Here is a 16,349-nt window from a genome sequence, read left to right as displayed (position 1 = left end):
TAGGGTCACATCTTGAGCCTTCTCAACAAAAACTGTTCCATCTCTAAAAACACTAATTACCCATATCTTTCTATTAACAAATATTCCCAATTTTTCCTGCTTTTCAACTACTTTTGCTTCCCTCACCACACTAAGTTGCACTTCAACCTACCAACTCTCACCTCCTGACACACACAACCTACATATATACCCTCTGTGTCCCTTCTCTGTTTTATTTTTCCCTTCAGCTCCTATCACCACCCAATATCCAATACATTTTACTTAGCTGGTTTATTGTCTGTCTCTACCACTAAACTAGAATGTAAGCTTCATGAAGGCACAGATTTGGGGGTTTATTTTATTTACTGCTGTGCTACCAACTCCTAAAGCAGTGCCTGGCACAAGTATTTGTTGGGTGAATAAAATATCACATTTCTTCAGCTTCATAGAAACCAGCAGAACCATTACTTCTCTGCTTTCTCACCTTCCATTAATCCTTTCCTCCATTCCGTAGCTGCTCATCCAGCTTAGATTTCACTTTCAGTCTCTCTCTTCCTTGCTTCCCCCACCTCTTTCTTCACTGCCCCATCTCCATAACTACATTAGCCTTCTAGCTCATTTCCCAATATTCCCTCTTCTGCTCTTTTAGTGTATTAGTCAAATGAAAGCCAGGATGATTTCTAACAAGATGTTAATCTGATCACATTAACTTCCTCCTTAAAACACTTCAGTGATTTACCGTTGGTCTTGAGATAAAAAGCTCAACCTTCTAGCCAGAGTCCCCAGGGCTCCTCATGGACTAGTCCTCACTTCTCCAGCCTCACCACATACCACGGGGCTCCTTATTATCTTCTCTTCAGCCCCCCTTTCTATGAGGCCCTTGCTTGTTCCAGGCTCTTTTATGCCACAGAGCATTTGCAATGCTGTTCTTTCTGCCTAGAACACATTTTATTCCCACGCTCCTTTTGATGGCTCTGTCCTCTTCCTTTAGATATCACTTAATATCACATCTCATCAGCGGAAACTTTCCTGACCTCCCTGACTAGTCACATTCTCTTATTTGTTTCTGTAGCACTGATCACAGTTGTCATTTTGCATTTATTATGGGCTTATTTAATATTGGCTTTTTAACCCAAACTGCAAGCTCTGTGAGAATAGGGACAATTCACATTTGATCCTCATTGTATCCTCCATGCCCATCAAAATGTCTGAGACACATCATTGGAGCTCAATAAATAGTTAATAAAAGAATAAATAAATGAATGAGGTGGAAGAGACACAGAGAGGTTAAGTATCTTACCCTAAGTCACACAGCCAGTAATTAACAGAGCTGGGCCTGACACTGGGGCAGTTCAACTACTGAGACCACATACGTATGTATCTGTTTATTTACTTAATTGTTCTTGCTCAAAAACAGATTTAAGGGGGCTTATATAAAGTCCAGCAAGCAAGCATAAATTAGACTTGGGTGAAAAAAAGAAAAGGAGACCAAGAATAGGTCCCTGACATATAGTCAAGCTAATAATATTCAGGAGAGATCATTGAAACTTTCCACCTTAGCCCACAAATACTGACTTCATACACACATGCTTACTAAACCAAGCAAAAAGTGTCTAATCAAACTAGCACACACACACACACACACACACACACACAAAATCCAAGGATGCTGAAACAGAAATAATGTAATCATTGCATATGAATGAGTGTTAGCCTTTCCAGAAAACAACACATTTTAAAGCTTAGGATAAAATTTTTAACTCGAGAGAAACATTGTATTATCTATTTCTAATCAGGCTGCATGTTCCATGTACCAACTTCCTTTTTTTCTGTGCAAGAGAACTGAGTACAATGATCTTCCTACTGAGTTAGAGTTAACAGTTTTAAATATGTTTTGTTTTTTCCCCAGGGTGATTCCGGTGGACCTCTGGTTTACAGTGATCATGGCACTTGGTACCTTGTTGGTATAGTAAGCTGGGGACGATCATGCGGTCTTCCCAAGAAACCTGGGGTCTACACAAGAGTGACTCGGTATCGAGACTGGATTGCCTCAAAAACTGGCATCTAGTGCCAATTGTCCTTGAATTATATCCATGGTACATGGAGCTGAAATGCTTGAGTACCGTGTACTATTTATATTCATGTGTTCTGGATCAGTGCTTTTGCTGGGTATCAAGAAATCCTTCAGACTCTGACCAGTCTACTGTCATGAGGTGGCCTTTGAGTGCAGGCGGTCAAGCTCTCTCTCTAGTCTGAGGGAAGAAGACACAGCAGATGGTAAATGGCACCCACTCCTCATTCTCCAAGGAAACTGGGATGCTCATCAATGAGATGAATATTTATCGACGGTTTATGCCAGTGGGAGACAGGGAACATCATTTTCCACCAGAATATGAATTGCTGCCAGGGCTGACAAAAAACTTACCTCATGTAATACCTGGAGCACCTGTGACTCTCCCAGCAAAACACCCAACAGAGGTCCTATCTGAGGACTCAGAGCAGCGACACCGTAGAACCTGTACGTGGACATTCGGTGCCTGGAAAGGAGAAGCATGGGACTTAAAATACAACTTGAACACCTGGTTTTAAACAATAGTAATACAGAGCATTATCACGAACAAGAGTTGCCATTGAAAAGTTGCTTAAATGTATCTGAACTTGCTGTTAACATTCTTATGTACATGGGCACTAGCTTCAGGATGCATGTTGCATTGTTAAGAAACATTTCTGATTAATTCTTTAACATCACCTTACCATCCATACAGCAGTTAGAGGCAGGCCAGAAAAGAAAAGAAAAGACTCTTGGGAACATTTTTTCCCTGTGTACAAGGCAAATAGAACTGATGGGACCCAGGCTGGCAAAGTTGGTTTCAAACGATTCGTATCAGGACAAACACTCTAGATTTTTCGGTGGAATGATCAATCCAGTTAATTATTTAGAAACATTTACAACAGCATATGGTTAATTGTTGCTTTTTTAGGTCTTTAGCTCTCTTACAGTTCAGATGTCTATCAGAATATCAAGCTCAGAGAGTTGGTTTGTATAAAGCACTTCAGAGAGTGTCTGGCATACATTAATCACTATATAAATGTTTCCTAGAATAGAAAGAAATGTTTCTGTGAGTTTTAAAATAAATTACCGTAATTTTTCAAATGAGTAAATGACTTTGGGATTGAAATACAGCCCAAAATTCATTCATTAATGAAGAGCATAGGCTTTGGAACCTGGCTGCCCCAGCTTGAATGTTGGCTCTGCCAAGTATGAGCTTTGTGTCCTTGCACAGGTTTCCTAACATCTCTGTGCATTAGTTTTTCCGTCTCTACAATGGGAATAAAAATAGTATCTACCTCATATCATTGTGATGAGGGTTAAATGCCTTAATATAAGTAAAGCACTTGGAACTGTGTCTGCCCCCATAGGCCTCAATGGGGACTAACTATTGTTAATTATTATTAAGGTGCTTTGGACTCAATAAAACAATATACCTTTTTAAACCTGTCCTTCCCTTAAAATCATGTAACTGATTTAAGAATTTACATTACATTGATAAAAATAAAGACTAGGTGAACTACTAGATTTTCAAAATCACTTTTTACTTCATTTATTTTGCACTGTTTGCTCATGAACTAGCAGTCTCAGGATGCGTGGTCATCTCTCACCAGGGTTATGACTACAGAGGTGCAGCTGTAGTCATCCTCAGGCCTCCAATGTGAGACCTCAAGTGCTAGATCTGTTGCTGTAACTTATCAGAGAAAGACCTAGTCTCTCTGTTTTGTTAATGACTGAAAGTTTTGGTAATTCACAAGTACTTATATGTAATATATGTAAAACAAGTTAAAAACTCCTAGTTATTATTTACATCTCAATATTAAGATATTACAAACACAAAAGGGTCCATGCATCCATGCACCATTCCCTTTAAAAAGAAAATATGACCAAAGTTTTGAGTTCATGACTACCAATAAACATGGACAAAGAAAGCAGAGTAAAACACTTAAGTCCTTATACTTCCTCCTATATGCAGAGAAACATCCAAAACTTTCTGAAGAATATTTAGTATATTCAAGATGAGCTAGATTGATGATAGGGCTTTTTTATATTAAGGCTCAACATATTCTTTGGTGGAAACAGGAAAAGAAATCTGTCTATAAAAATAATTTTCTGCTCTGTAAGTTTTGTAACAATGAATATGTGATTTCATGTAACTATATTTACATTTCATAAGACTGTGATAACTTTTTGCATATCTCTGTGAAACTGTGTAAACTGATTTAAGTAATTCTATGCTAAGTTTATTTCCATTCAATGACATTTTAATATAAATGGGAGAAATAAAACAAAAGGTCATAAGTAAATCTGAGAAAAAGAGAAGTGGATTTTTTAAATAGGATTTATATGTTCTATTTTTAGTTTGATTTCTGAACTATTGTTACAGGAATCCTGCAATACCTTTCACCTCTTGTTTTCCATGTGCCAAGTGGAACATTAAGCTACCTACCTCATGGCATTGTTGTGAGGCTTTCCTTTTGAATAATAAAGTTGGAAAGTCAAAGCATGTTTATAACCTGCTCAAAAAATGCAGGGATAGTATGTAAATTGATATCAGTACAGCTAATGCTGTGGATGCATTAAGAGTGTAAAAAAAGGGTTGTTTGTTTTTTTACAGTGTAGGCATTTTATTTATCAGTAGAATGGCTTTGTGAATTTTGTGAATATATTGTGGTTAAAACAAACCAACAAACCTGGGCTTGGCCTCCTGTGTTGTGAATGTGACAGTAATATTCACATCTTTTCAGAGCAAAAAAAGACCTGCAATTTGTCTGGCTCATTACTTTAAGAGACAGGTCAAATCCATTAGGCTGACAGCAAACCAAACAGTACATAAGCCCTGTGGAATCCTGATGGAATTTTGGGTGCCACAGAAACTAAAGGGTTAGATTTTAGTGCTAGAATAACATTGGACCAAATTTTGCAATGCTTAACTATTTCTCAGTGAAATTCATGATTTAACCACAGCAAGAAAACTGTTATTTTAAAATGCAGTTTTGTAGCAAGGAGCTCATGCAGTTAGATCTTTCTTGTTCCACCCCCAAACCTCAGGATGCTCTAGATGCCCCCTGTTATTGAGGCCAGGCTCATGCCACTCACTATACCACATGCCAATGAGTCAAGAGAAAGGTACTGAGGCAAGGAAAGTGACTTTATTTGGAAAGCCAGTAGACCAAAAAGATGGCGGACTCATGTCCTAAAGAATCATCTTAACTCAGAGTTGATTTCAAGCTTCTTTTATATTAGGGAAGGGGATCAGGAGGTGGCAGTCAGCTCAGACAGCTGGAAGTCAGCAAGGGTCTGAGGAGGGTTGTGGACTCCTTGCCCTTGGTCAGCTGACTCCAGTCGGTTCGTTGGCCTGTGTCTGGCCATGGTGTTCCACTAAGACCTTGACAATCCAGTCATCATTTTTGTACATATTTAACAACTCAGGGGAGGAAAGTTTTGGATAAGGGATTAGTTGCATAAATCTGAAGTCTGAGCAAAATTCCTTTTGATGAATAACAAGTCTACATGCAGGGCTGAACAGAAGCTTTTTGACCCAAAGACTAAGGCAGCAAAGGGGATGGACACAGCATGAAGGCAGAGATGCCACTTTTCACTCAGTTATACCCCTTTTAAATATTTCAAGAAAGAGATATTTCATAATAATAAATGCATAGAATTGCCATCCTAAGGGTTTTAATAACTAGCCTCATGGCACAAAAGTAATTAAGAGCCTTTGAACTATAGGGTAAAGACAAAAATCCCATTTTCTTCATGTATATAAGTTTTGTGATCATACTCTTTGTATTTTGCATTTTAATCTCCATCTTGGTTTCTTCCCTTTTGCCATTCTTCACTTTAGTTCTTTAAAAGGACTTGTAATGCTCTAAACACACTATGACATCACAGGCACAAATGAATCCCTTTGCATAGCTCTCCCTCATTATCACTTTAGCAAGCATGCTTTCTGAAACTGTTGTACAAACTGACCATATCCCCAGAGAATGTGAATGTTAAAGTTTCAGTAGCATTATTAAACATGCAGTTTAAAAGACTGTATCTTTAGAAAACAATCATTGTTTTGGTACTGTGGTACACAGAACTCTAAAATGGTCCTCCAAGAACTTCTACCCTAATCTCACTGTGAAAATGAAGAGCTATCATACCCACAATTATGTTACATTACTTGGCAAAAGGGATTTTATTGATATGATTAAGGTTACTAATCAATTGACTTTGAGTTAATCAAAAAGGAGATTTTTCCAGGTAGGTCTATTCTAATTCTTTAGAAGTAGAGAATTTTCTCTTCCTGATAGCAGAAAAGTCAAAGAGATGCCAGGTGTGAAAAGATGCATTATGGCTGGCTTAAAGACGGAGGAGACCATTTATCAAGGAATGAAGAAAGCCTTTAGGAGCTGAGGGCAGTCTAGACTGAGAGGCAGAAAAGAAACAGGGAACTTAGTCTTCCTGGAAGCAACTTAATTCTGCCAACAGCCTAATGAGTTGCAAAGTGATTTTTCACCACAGCCTCTGGACAAAAAGGAACCCGGCTGAGTCCACACCTTGCTTACAGCCTTTAAGACACTAAGCAGAGAACAAAGTTGAGTTTACCTGGACTTCTGACCAACAGGTAAAAATACGTAATAAGTGACTGTACTTTTAAGTGACCATGTTTGTTGTAATTTGTTACACATTAATACATAATTGGGAAAGGTATAGAATTTTTACTTATTAGCTAATATGAACATTTGTCTAAACATTCCTTTATTAATCATAATTATCATTATGTTCCTGTTTTGCCAAAAACTTTTTTTCAAAATAAAAGAAGGATGGAATATGAATTGAAATATTGATTGTCAAAACACTCAATAAATATTGAATGTGAAAATGTTTATAGGGGTGCTGGTTAAGTGCATTCATTCAAAGACATCACAATTTCTGGCCTCAAATCTTTCTTTATTTTTAAATGGTATATAAACCTGAGAATAAGCAGAACTAAAACTAGAAGGCTGCTTAAAGGGAAAACACATGACAGTGTTTGTTCAGAAAGTGTGAGGTGGGAAAATTAGAGGGAAATATCCTGGAGGTGTTATCTTAGAGCATTTTAGAATTATCTTTCAGAGTCTATGGACCCTATGCAGGCAGATTCTAATTAAATGACATCAATTGCAGTGAGGTGGATTTTGAATTAAGAACTGAACTATAAGGACAGTAAATTATATTTTAGGCATGTGGCAAAGACACAGTGGGAAAAAGATCAAATCAGCAGAAAAGAAAACTCAAAGTTAAACAAGGTAAATGCCATGGTAGCCCCAGAGCAGAGCCTGTGGGTGGGAGAAAAATCAACTGGTGAAGCACCTTTAAAATGGCAATTGACAAATACATTTTCTTTTTCTCACCTGAAAGCTAGACTCCCCTTCAGAGTAGACACAAATAACTTACTGTGCCAGACAAAATGAGTACATGTACAATTACACTAAAACAAGCAAGTCAAGGTTTATCAAATATTTTATGAAAATCTTGTTCCACACTGGTTCTGAAAGACATGAATGAAAGGGCCTGAAGACCAGTCTTGTACTAACTCAGAGCAAAAATTGTCGCCTCCTGAAAGACAAATACAAAATTCCAAGTACTCAAGGGTGTTGCTGAGGTATCTGGACACAATATTGTTTTACTTAATTTCAATTGGCCAGTGCCAGGAAATTCTTACTTCGGGAAACAAAGACTTAACAAGTGATTCTTCACTTTAAACCATACTGTTGGTTAAAGTTTTCCCATCCCAACTTGTTAAACTAGTTTATTTTAAATCCTTCAGCATTCTTTCTTCAGTCAACTTACAAGTATGAAAGAATCTCCATATGCTACTCATCTGATGAGAAATCATAAAAGCAGAAAGGAGGTGGAGCAGTTTATATTCTTACATTGTAGGATGTATCAGTAAGTTCAATTTTATTTCATGTTTGTAAAGTTTGTCTCAGAATGTGGTTTCCAATTCAGGAAATTATTCTGAACTGAGAATTTAATGGTTCGTTTGTTTTTTTTTCCTTTACTGTTGTTGGAGAAAATAATAACACAGTAATGTTAGTACTTTCAGGAAACCACACTAACAATTTTATGTTTAATATGTGAAAAGTTTAACAAGTTGGATTTTAATTGGAAAGTTTAGTGTAAAAATGAGGTAATCAGAGAGAGGGAGGAGAAACAAAGAGCCTATTGTGAAATTGTACTAATTAGGAGTGGAAGGATGGATAAGGAAGAAAGTGTTTCATCCCACTCAATCCAGAACTTAGAATATATAATGCAATGTGTGATCATTCTAAATTATGCATTTAATTGAAACATTGAAAAATAGAGGAAATAGACAAGTTGTATAGGTAGTAATGTATTTTATACCCATTCTGAAATTGATAAATGTAATTAAAACAAAAAATGAATATGAATTTTAATATCCTTTGAGAAATTCTTTGCCTCAGAATAAAATTTTAAAGAAAAATATAAGAACAATTTATAAATAAGAATATAAAAAAGTGAGATGTAAATAATGCTAATATTTTTGTATTTTAATAGATTTGGATGGGAGTTCATAGAAAATCTTAAATGTTTTTAGCTCCCACTCTGATCCAGCTGCATTTTTCTACATTTTGGTCATTCTTTGTGTACAAATATAATGTCAATTAGTACAAATTACTCAAGATACTGAGGGAATTACAAATGTGTTTTCTAATTATGTTTAACCAGAGCTGCATTCTTTCCTTCACTGATAATAACTGGATACTGTTTATAAAATTCAATTAAACACATGGATTTCTGGGCCACAGTCCCCTCAGCAGATTTAGTTCTTTACAACCATTCAAAATGTACCCCTTTCTGCCCCATAACCTTAAGACTACAAATTAAGGTTTAGGTTGTTGAAAAACCATACAAAATAAACAAAACAACTTTTCACACTTAATTGATCTTATTTCTAGAACTAGCACACATTAGGATTTACTTTTTAAATGGAATGTAATAGAAACTGGATGATGATTGTTATTAAAATCATTTTTATTTTTACTTAAAAGTATCTCCATTATGAAGGGAAAAAATGGTGATTCTATGCCAGTAAGATAATTCAATTAATCCAATTTTTTCTGTACTTCAGTATCTTTAAGAATGACATACTGACTCACTAGTTTTGGCATCAGAGGCATAGGCATGGGTAATCACATAATTTTAACTCAGTTCCTTAAGTAAATGTCAATTCCGTATTACAGCTGGCTAAAGGCAAAGCAAATCTACCAGAAAGGTACAAAGATAAATGAAAGTGACCTAGAGGGAGAGAGACAGGAAAAAATAGACTGAAGTAAAAATTCAGGAAAAGCAAAAGAACTACATCTGGTAAATAGGCCAAGAAACCACTTAGATCTCTCCATTCCTACTACTTTCCACTTTCAAAATTTTCAAAGTTTTTCCCCTTAGGTCCAAAATCCTTAAAAAAAATCAATTGTCCCATTCCCTATTCAGGTAAATCATTATGCCCACCAGCCTCATAGATTTTTGTGGTATTGACTTGGTGTCTCACAGAAATAGTTAAGGGTAAGGATGCTGGGGATGGGTGGGGTTGGAGGTTGCGGTGGGATGGGTGGAGGAGGTATGGTGAAAAACCAGCCCCATTCTTCCCATTGATGATCCATGTGTCAGTGCAATTATGTCTCAGAGGGTTCTCCATTTTGAATATACAAATCAACCTTTACTTATTAGTTTTTGTCACCTGCAAATAATGTGAAGAAAATATTCCTTATTCTTTTTGTACATACCAGTACAGTAAAAGGCTTGGCACATAGTATGTTAGTTGAACCATTTAAATGTTTTCCAAATGTAATTAGGACGAATTGCCAACTAAAATTGCATTAACTACTGGTTGTTTGGATCTTTGCCATTTGCCTTAACTGGATTTCATACCACTTTTAAAGACTCCTTTTTATGTAGAAATATGTTGTTTACTTTTCTAGTAAACCACTCTATATTTAGATACAGCAATATAAACAGGTGTAAATACACTTATAATATTTAGTCCTTGTTTTCTTTCCTAAACATGAATAACTATGAAATTGATTCCTTGGATTATCACACTCCTACAATGATGCTCTGAATAATTTTACATTTCTTTTGGTTATACAGGAATCTTAAATCTCTTTTCTTTGTTATTGAGATATAATTGATATATAACATATTTGTTTCAGGTGGACAACATAATGATTCGATATTAGTATGTACTGCAAAAGGATTAATACAATAAAGCCTAGTTAACACCTGTCACTTTATACAGTTGCAAAACTTTTTCCGTATGATGAGAACTGTTAAGATCTATTCTCTTAGTATTTTCAAATACATAATACACTATTATTAACTATACCCACCATGCTGTACATTACATTCCCAAGACTTATTTATTTTATAACTGGAAGTTTGTACCTTTTGACCACCTCCACCCATTTTGCCCCAACCCTAAATCCCACCTCTGGCAACCATGTAAGTCTCTTTTCATGTTGTAAAACCTATCTCTGGATCTTAAACTATCTCCACATTGATTGTTAAAAGCAAATTTGGGCTTTACAACAATAAATATCAAAAGACTCTTGTCAAGTGAAAACATAAAAATGTAGAACACAGGGACTAATGATTTTAATTTGGAAACCAAACTTGTCATTTAAATGAGAGGCTTCCCTCATTTTCTGTAATAGTGCCTTGATCTCTCAGAGTTCTGTGGCTCTAGTACTCCCATTGTAGGACCAGGACTAGACACAAAAAATGAGAAGACAGATAGCTCCTAAACTAACATGGAGTAATCTCTGAAATAACATATTCCAAGTTTAAAAATGAAATTAAAACTTTATGAGATCATATGCACACATATTATACCTACATATCTGCATGCATGATAGAAAGTCTTTCATTTACAGCTTTTCCATTTTCAAAAATTTTCTAGTCTTGGTAAAATTGACCCATATATTATAAACAACACTGTAATAACAAATATCCCTCTGGTTAGTTTTTGCACGCATTCAAAATTGTTTCCTTAGGATAAATTATCTTCTGCACTTTCACAATTCCTGGAATGACATCCTATGATTAACAAACTACTCTACATCCTAAACTATTTTTCACTCAATATTCCCTATACCCTTGGTAAACTGAAATCCATGCCCTAGGACACAGCATATTTTACAGCCCTCTCAGGTAAGGGTGAATTATTAAAGACTGAGTCTTTGTCCTCCTCATTCCTTAATGCCTCCTCAGACCATTACTCTCCACACTCACGTAAACACCCTTGTGAACCACCTTGTGTCTTTGAGGCTCACACAGTTCTGCACTCCACCCTCTTTCCTTCCTCACTGCTATCCTTATGGACTCATGATCATGCCCCCCATTTGTTTAAGACTGACACGTGCCTCCCTATATCTTTCTCTGCTCCAAGTTGTACACTTAGCCTAAGTAATGTCAGTACCCATGTGATTGACCTCCAATATCCAGTCATTTATTTCGTTGATCTCATCTCTATAATATTCTCTTCAAAACCTGCTCTCATGTCCACACAGACTTTGTCTTGACTTGCAAGTCTTCCTCTGAACCATAACTTTGGACAACCATCACTACCGTAACCTTCCTTCTTGTGGTCTTCGTTACATCTAATGCAACTGAGGTATTATTATTATTATTATTATTATTATTATTATTATTATTATTCATCAGCTCTTCCATCCATGAATTTGTCATACCCATTAGTTGCCACCACCACCACCACACACACACACACACACACACACTCACATTCATCTTTGTTTCTCATGATCTTTATGTGCATCACTTCATAAAAAAATTTTAATGATGTCTTAAACTCATTAAATTCTCTTGTCTCATATTTCACTTCATAAATTCTAGAGAATATAACTATCTTACCAATTGCTCACCTCTGCCCAGACCACTGAGGAATGCTACAGAAGATTTCACAAATGTGTAGGAGGTTTCAATTCATCTGAGGCCTCAGCTCTACCCACCATTTCTAGTACATCCTCAATCTATTCTCCCATTTTCCACAATGATTATTTCAAACTCTTCCAGTCTCCTCAAATTTCCAATTCTCACCACATGCCATTTTCTCTTTCTACTACTTCAAAGAGATCATGTGATTGATCAGTTACATAAGAATTCCTTCAATTTCCTGATATTAAAACAACAAACATACCTACATCTATTCAAAATCTTAAGAGGATGCCTACAGTGTGTTCAACTTCTCCAGTCTATTAAGTTGAACCATACGAAAATGTCAATACATGACCACTTTTGACCTATATAAATGGCACTTTTATATGTATATGCCTAGTAGTTTAGAATCCATTTTTCAAATATGTTCTCAACCAAATCTTCCACCCAACCTCGGGATCTCTGCTGGCTAGTTCACACCATTGTAACTGTACTCAAAACTACTCCACTCACACACACACAGAAAAATCCTCCATTAACTCTATAAACCCTGATGGCAAGTCTCTCTCTTCTCATCCACAGTCAAACTCATGAAAGACAATGTTGATTATCCACTGTCCTATATCCTCACTTCCAATTTTTCCTCAAACCCATGGATATTTGGTTCATAACACCACTATTCTGTTCCTTTTCTATTATGGTCACCAATGGTTCACTATGGCTTAATACAATGAGTTTTCTGAATTTTTAAAATATTTGATTTCCCAATAGCATTTGACACTGTGGATCAAGCCCTCCTTGAATATACTTTATCCTTAGTTATCACATCACACTGATTTTCCTACTTATTGTACTCTGTGGTTTTCAGGCTTCCTCATTCTTTGCCCATATCTTAAATGTTAGTCTTCTTTAGGAGTCTTCTCTGAATCTCTCTCTATTGCCTTTATTTCAGTAAAACAATATTCTTGAGCATCTACTATGTTCCAAGTGCTAAAAATACAGTGATGAATTTGATACAGTCACTGGCTTTTTCACTGCTATAATCTCAGTGACTAGCAGTACCTGGTATTAGTACAGACTTAGTAATCATTTTTAAATGGTAAAGTAAAGTTGCTAGATTAAAAGGACTGCAATTTAATTTATTTATTTATGTTGATAAGTGTAACATACAGCTTCCACTTTGCCATTTGACTTTCATTTTACCTATGAAAACTTAACAGAAGATTTGATGCTACCATTCATGTTTTTCCCCTTCTTTTTTAAGCAGTCAAATTACTTAGTGTTTTCCTTCATGATCTCTGCCTCCATATGTCACTTTTATGAGGTGGATATCTCACTCATAAATATAATGGTAAAGTGAAAATAAGCTAAGGTCATGTGAAACTGATTAATCTCTTAGTATCAGGAAGTTCATAAGCAAAGATGATAAACTTTAAACAGTAAAAAATGCACAAATTTTAGGAATGAGGCAGTTTTCAAAAAGGATAGTTCTCCTTGTGTGGCACTTAGGTAAAACACATTGTTTTTTAGGTTTTTCTAATAGTGTTGATATTGCACACTTAAAATGCCCCTGCAGGAATAGGTAATGTACAATAATTATTTTCTTTTATAGACTTAAAAAAGTGCAGTTTGTAGCCTGAAATTACTATTGCTCAGTCAACCCACAATTAATATATTTTCGCAAATTCACAGCACAGGCTACATTCTTTTGCCCAGTTTATTAATCATCAAAGAGGAAACGCCCTTCCAAAGGTCCTAGATATTGACATATAATTGAGTTAAAATGCATTCTTGATCCTCAGTTTGGTAAATTAACATAATTTACAAGTGACAGACAATTTCAGGTTCATACACAGGGTTCATAGTGAGTGAATACTGAGTATATTTCTTTTGTCAACCAAGAATCTAAATGATAATAGATAAACTTAATGTTATTTCATTTCAACAACAGCAGTAATAATAAACATACTTACTACCAAGGACAAGACTTGTACCTAGGCATGTGGTAGAGAGATAAAAGAAACATGGTTTCTGGTAAGGGAAAAAGAGGGATAACAATAAGTAGTAACAAATATAATACAGTTTAGAAATGAATAAATGTTAAGCACAGATACAATCAATGCATTTTAGCAACTCTACTTAGAAGACCAGTACTCATATTGCTGGTTATATGTGAGATGACCTTAGGTAAGATTAATTTTAATGTATATTAGAGGAGATCCAGCTCACTATCTGATGGATATTATTGCTTATGGATTGGCTATATTACAATTGAGCCCATTTAGAGCTTGGGGAGGTTGAGTAGGAGGATTTTGAGCTCACCTCCTCTTACAGATACATTAAGGTTACAACTACATATGGTACAACTCACTCCTGAAAATGACCTGAAGACTAGCAGAATAGCTCTTTATTAGCTAAAGACATAAAGAAGAACTCACATTGAGAAGGATAAGAGAGGTAGAGATGGGGTGAGGAACCAAACTTGTAGCACAGTGAATCACAGGCATGGAAGTCCCTCCTGAGAAGCAAGGGAATCCAGCTCCACATCAGGCACTCCTTGCCCTGGGGATCACCACCAGAAAGACAAGCCCCCATAATGCCTAGCTTTGAAATCAACAGGGCTTCACTCCAGGAGCTTTGAAAATCAGAGGAACTTAACCCAGACAAGAAAAAGAACTAAAAGGCATCCAAATTGGTAAGGAAGAAGTAAAATTGTCACTGTTTGGAGATGACATGATACTATATATAGAAAACCCTAAAGACTCCACCAAAAACTATTAGAATAAATGGATTCAGTAAAGCCATAGGATAAAAAATTAACATAAAAAAATTTTGCATTTATATACACTAATAACAAAGTAGCAGAAAGATAAGTTAAGAAAACAATCTCATTTACAATTGCATCAAAAAGAATAAAATACCTGAGAAAAAAATTTAACCGAGGAGGTGAATGACCTGTACTCAGAAAACTCTAAGACAAGGATGAAAGAAATTGAAAAGGACACAAATAAATGGAAAGATATAACACGCTCATGGACTGGAAAAATTAATATTGTTAAAATGTCCAAACTACCCAAAGCAAACTACAGATTCAATGCATTCCCTATCAAAATATCAATAGTATTTTTTCATGAAATTGGAACAAATAATCCTAATATTGTATGGAACCACAAAAGACCCCAAATAGCCAAAGCAATAAAGGTGGAAGTATCACAGTCACAGATTGTTTAAAACTATATTACAAAACTACAACCATCAAATCAGTATGGTACTGGCACAAAAGTGGAAAAGAATAGACAGCTCAGAAATAAACTCACACTTACATGGTCAATTAATCTATGACAAAGGAGAAAAGAATATACAATGGGGAAAAATACAGTCTATTTAATAAACTGTTCTGGAAAAACTGGATAACTATGTACAAAAGAATAGTATACTGGACCACTTTCTTACATCATACATTAAAATGAACTCAAAATGGATTAAAGACCTAAATGTAACTCTTAAATCATAAACTCCTATAAGTAAACATAGGCAGTAAACTCTTGGGCATCAGGCTTACCAATATATTTATTTTTCTGGATTTGTCTCCCCAGGCAAAGGAAATAAAAGCAGAAATATACAACTAGTTTTATACATTTAGTTTAGTTTAACAACTGGTTACATACATTTTAGTTTGGCAGACTAAAATGCTTCTGCACAGTTATGGAAACAATCAACAAAATGAAAAGATAGCCTATGAATGGGAAAAGATACTCCTAAATAATATATCTGGTAAGGGGCTAATATTCAAAATATATAAAGAACTAGACATTTTTCCAGAGAAGACATACAGATGGTCAACACATGAAAAGATGCTCCACTGATTAGTCATCACGGAAATTCAAATCAAAACCACAATGAGATAACACTTCATCCCACTCAGAATGACTAGTATCTAAAAGATAAGAAATAACAAGTGTTGGAGAAGATGTAAAGAAAAGTGAACCCTTTTACACTATTGGTGGAAAGTAAATTGGTGCAGCCACTATGGGAAACAGTATGGAGGTTCCTCAAAATATTAAAAATAGAAATACTATTATTTCTACTTTTGTAATACCAGTAATTGCATTTCTGGGTATTTACCTGAAGAAAAAGAAATACTAATTCAAAAATACATATGCACCCATATGTTCACTACAGCATTATTTAAAATAGTCAAGACATGAAAACAATCTAATTGTCCAACAATAGATGAATGGATAAAGAAGATGTAGTACATATACACAATACTGAGCCATAAAAAAGAATGATAATTTGTCATTTGTTACAACATGAATGGACCTAGAGTGTATTATACTAAGTGAAATAAGTCACACGAAGATAGACAAAC

At 35.5% G+C, this 16,349-nt stretch overlaps 1 protein-coding gene across 2 annotated transcripts in view; it reads left to right on the top strand.

Moving 5' to 3' along the window:
• LOC118928680 (transmembrane protease serine 11F) overlaps positions 1-4,265 on the top strand; it is a 91,611-nt gene extending 87,346 nt beyond the window's left edge. For both annotated transcript variants that reach the window (XM_057502283.1, XM_036918144.2), the window contains exon 11: positions 1,889-4,265. In XM_057502283.1, coding sequence (XP_057358266.1) covers positions 1,889-2,047 — 159 coding nt within the window. In that variant the 3' untranslated portion in view covers positions 2,048-4,265. The remainder of the gene's footprint in view (positions 1-1,888) is intronic.
• Positions 4,266-16,349: the final 12,084 nt, after the last annotated feature.

Source organism: Manis pentadactyla, chromosome 5 (assembly GCF_030020395.1).
Source record: "Manis pentadactyla isolate mManPen7 chromosome 5, mManPen7.hap1, whole genome shotgun sequence".
In the NCBI taxonomy this organism is placed as follows: Eukaryota; Metazoa; Chordata; class Mammalia; order Pholidota; family Manidae; genus Manis; species Manis pentadactyla.
The sequence above is the reverse complement of the archived record's forward strand: the minus strand, read 5'-3'. Positions and strand labels throughout refer to the sequence as shown.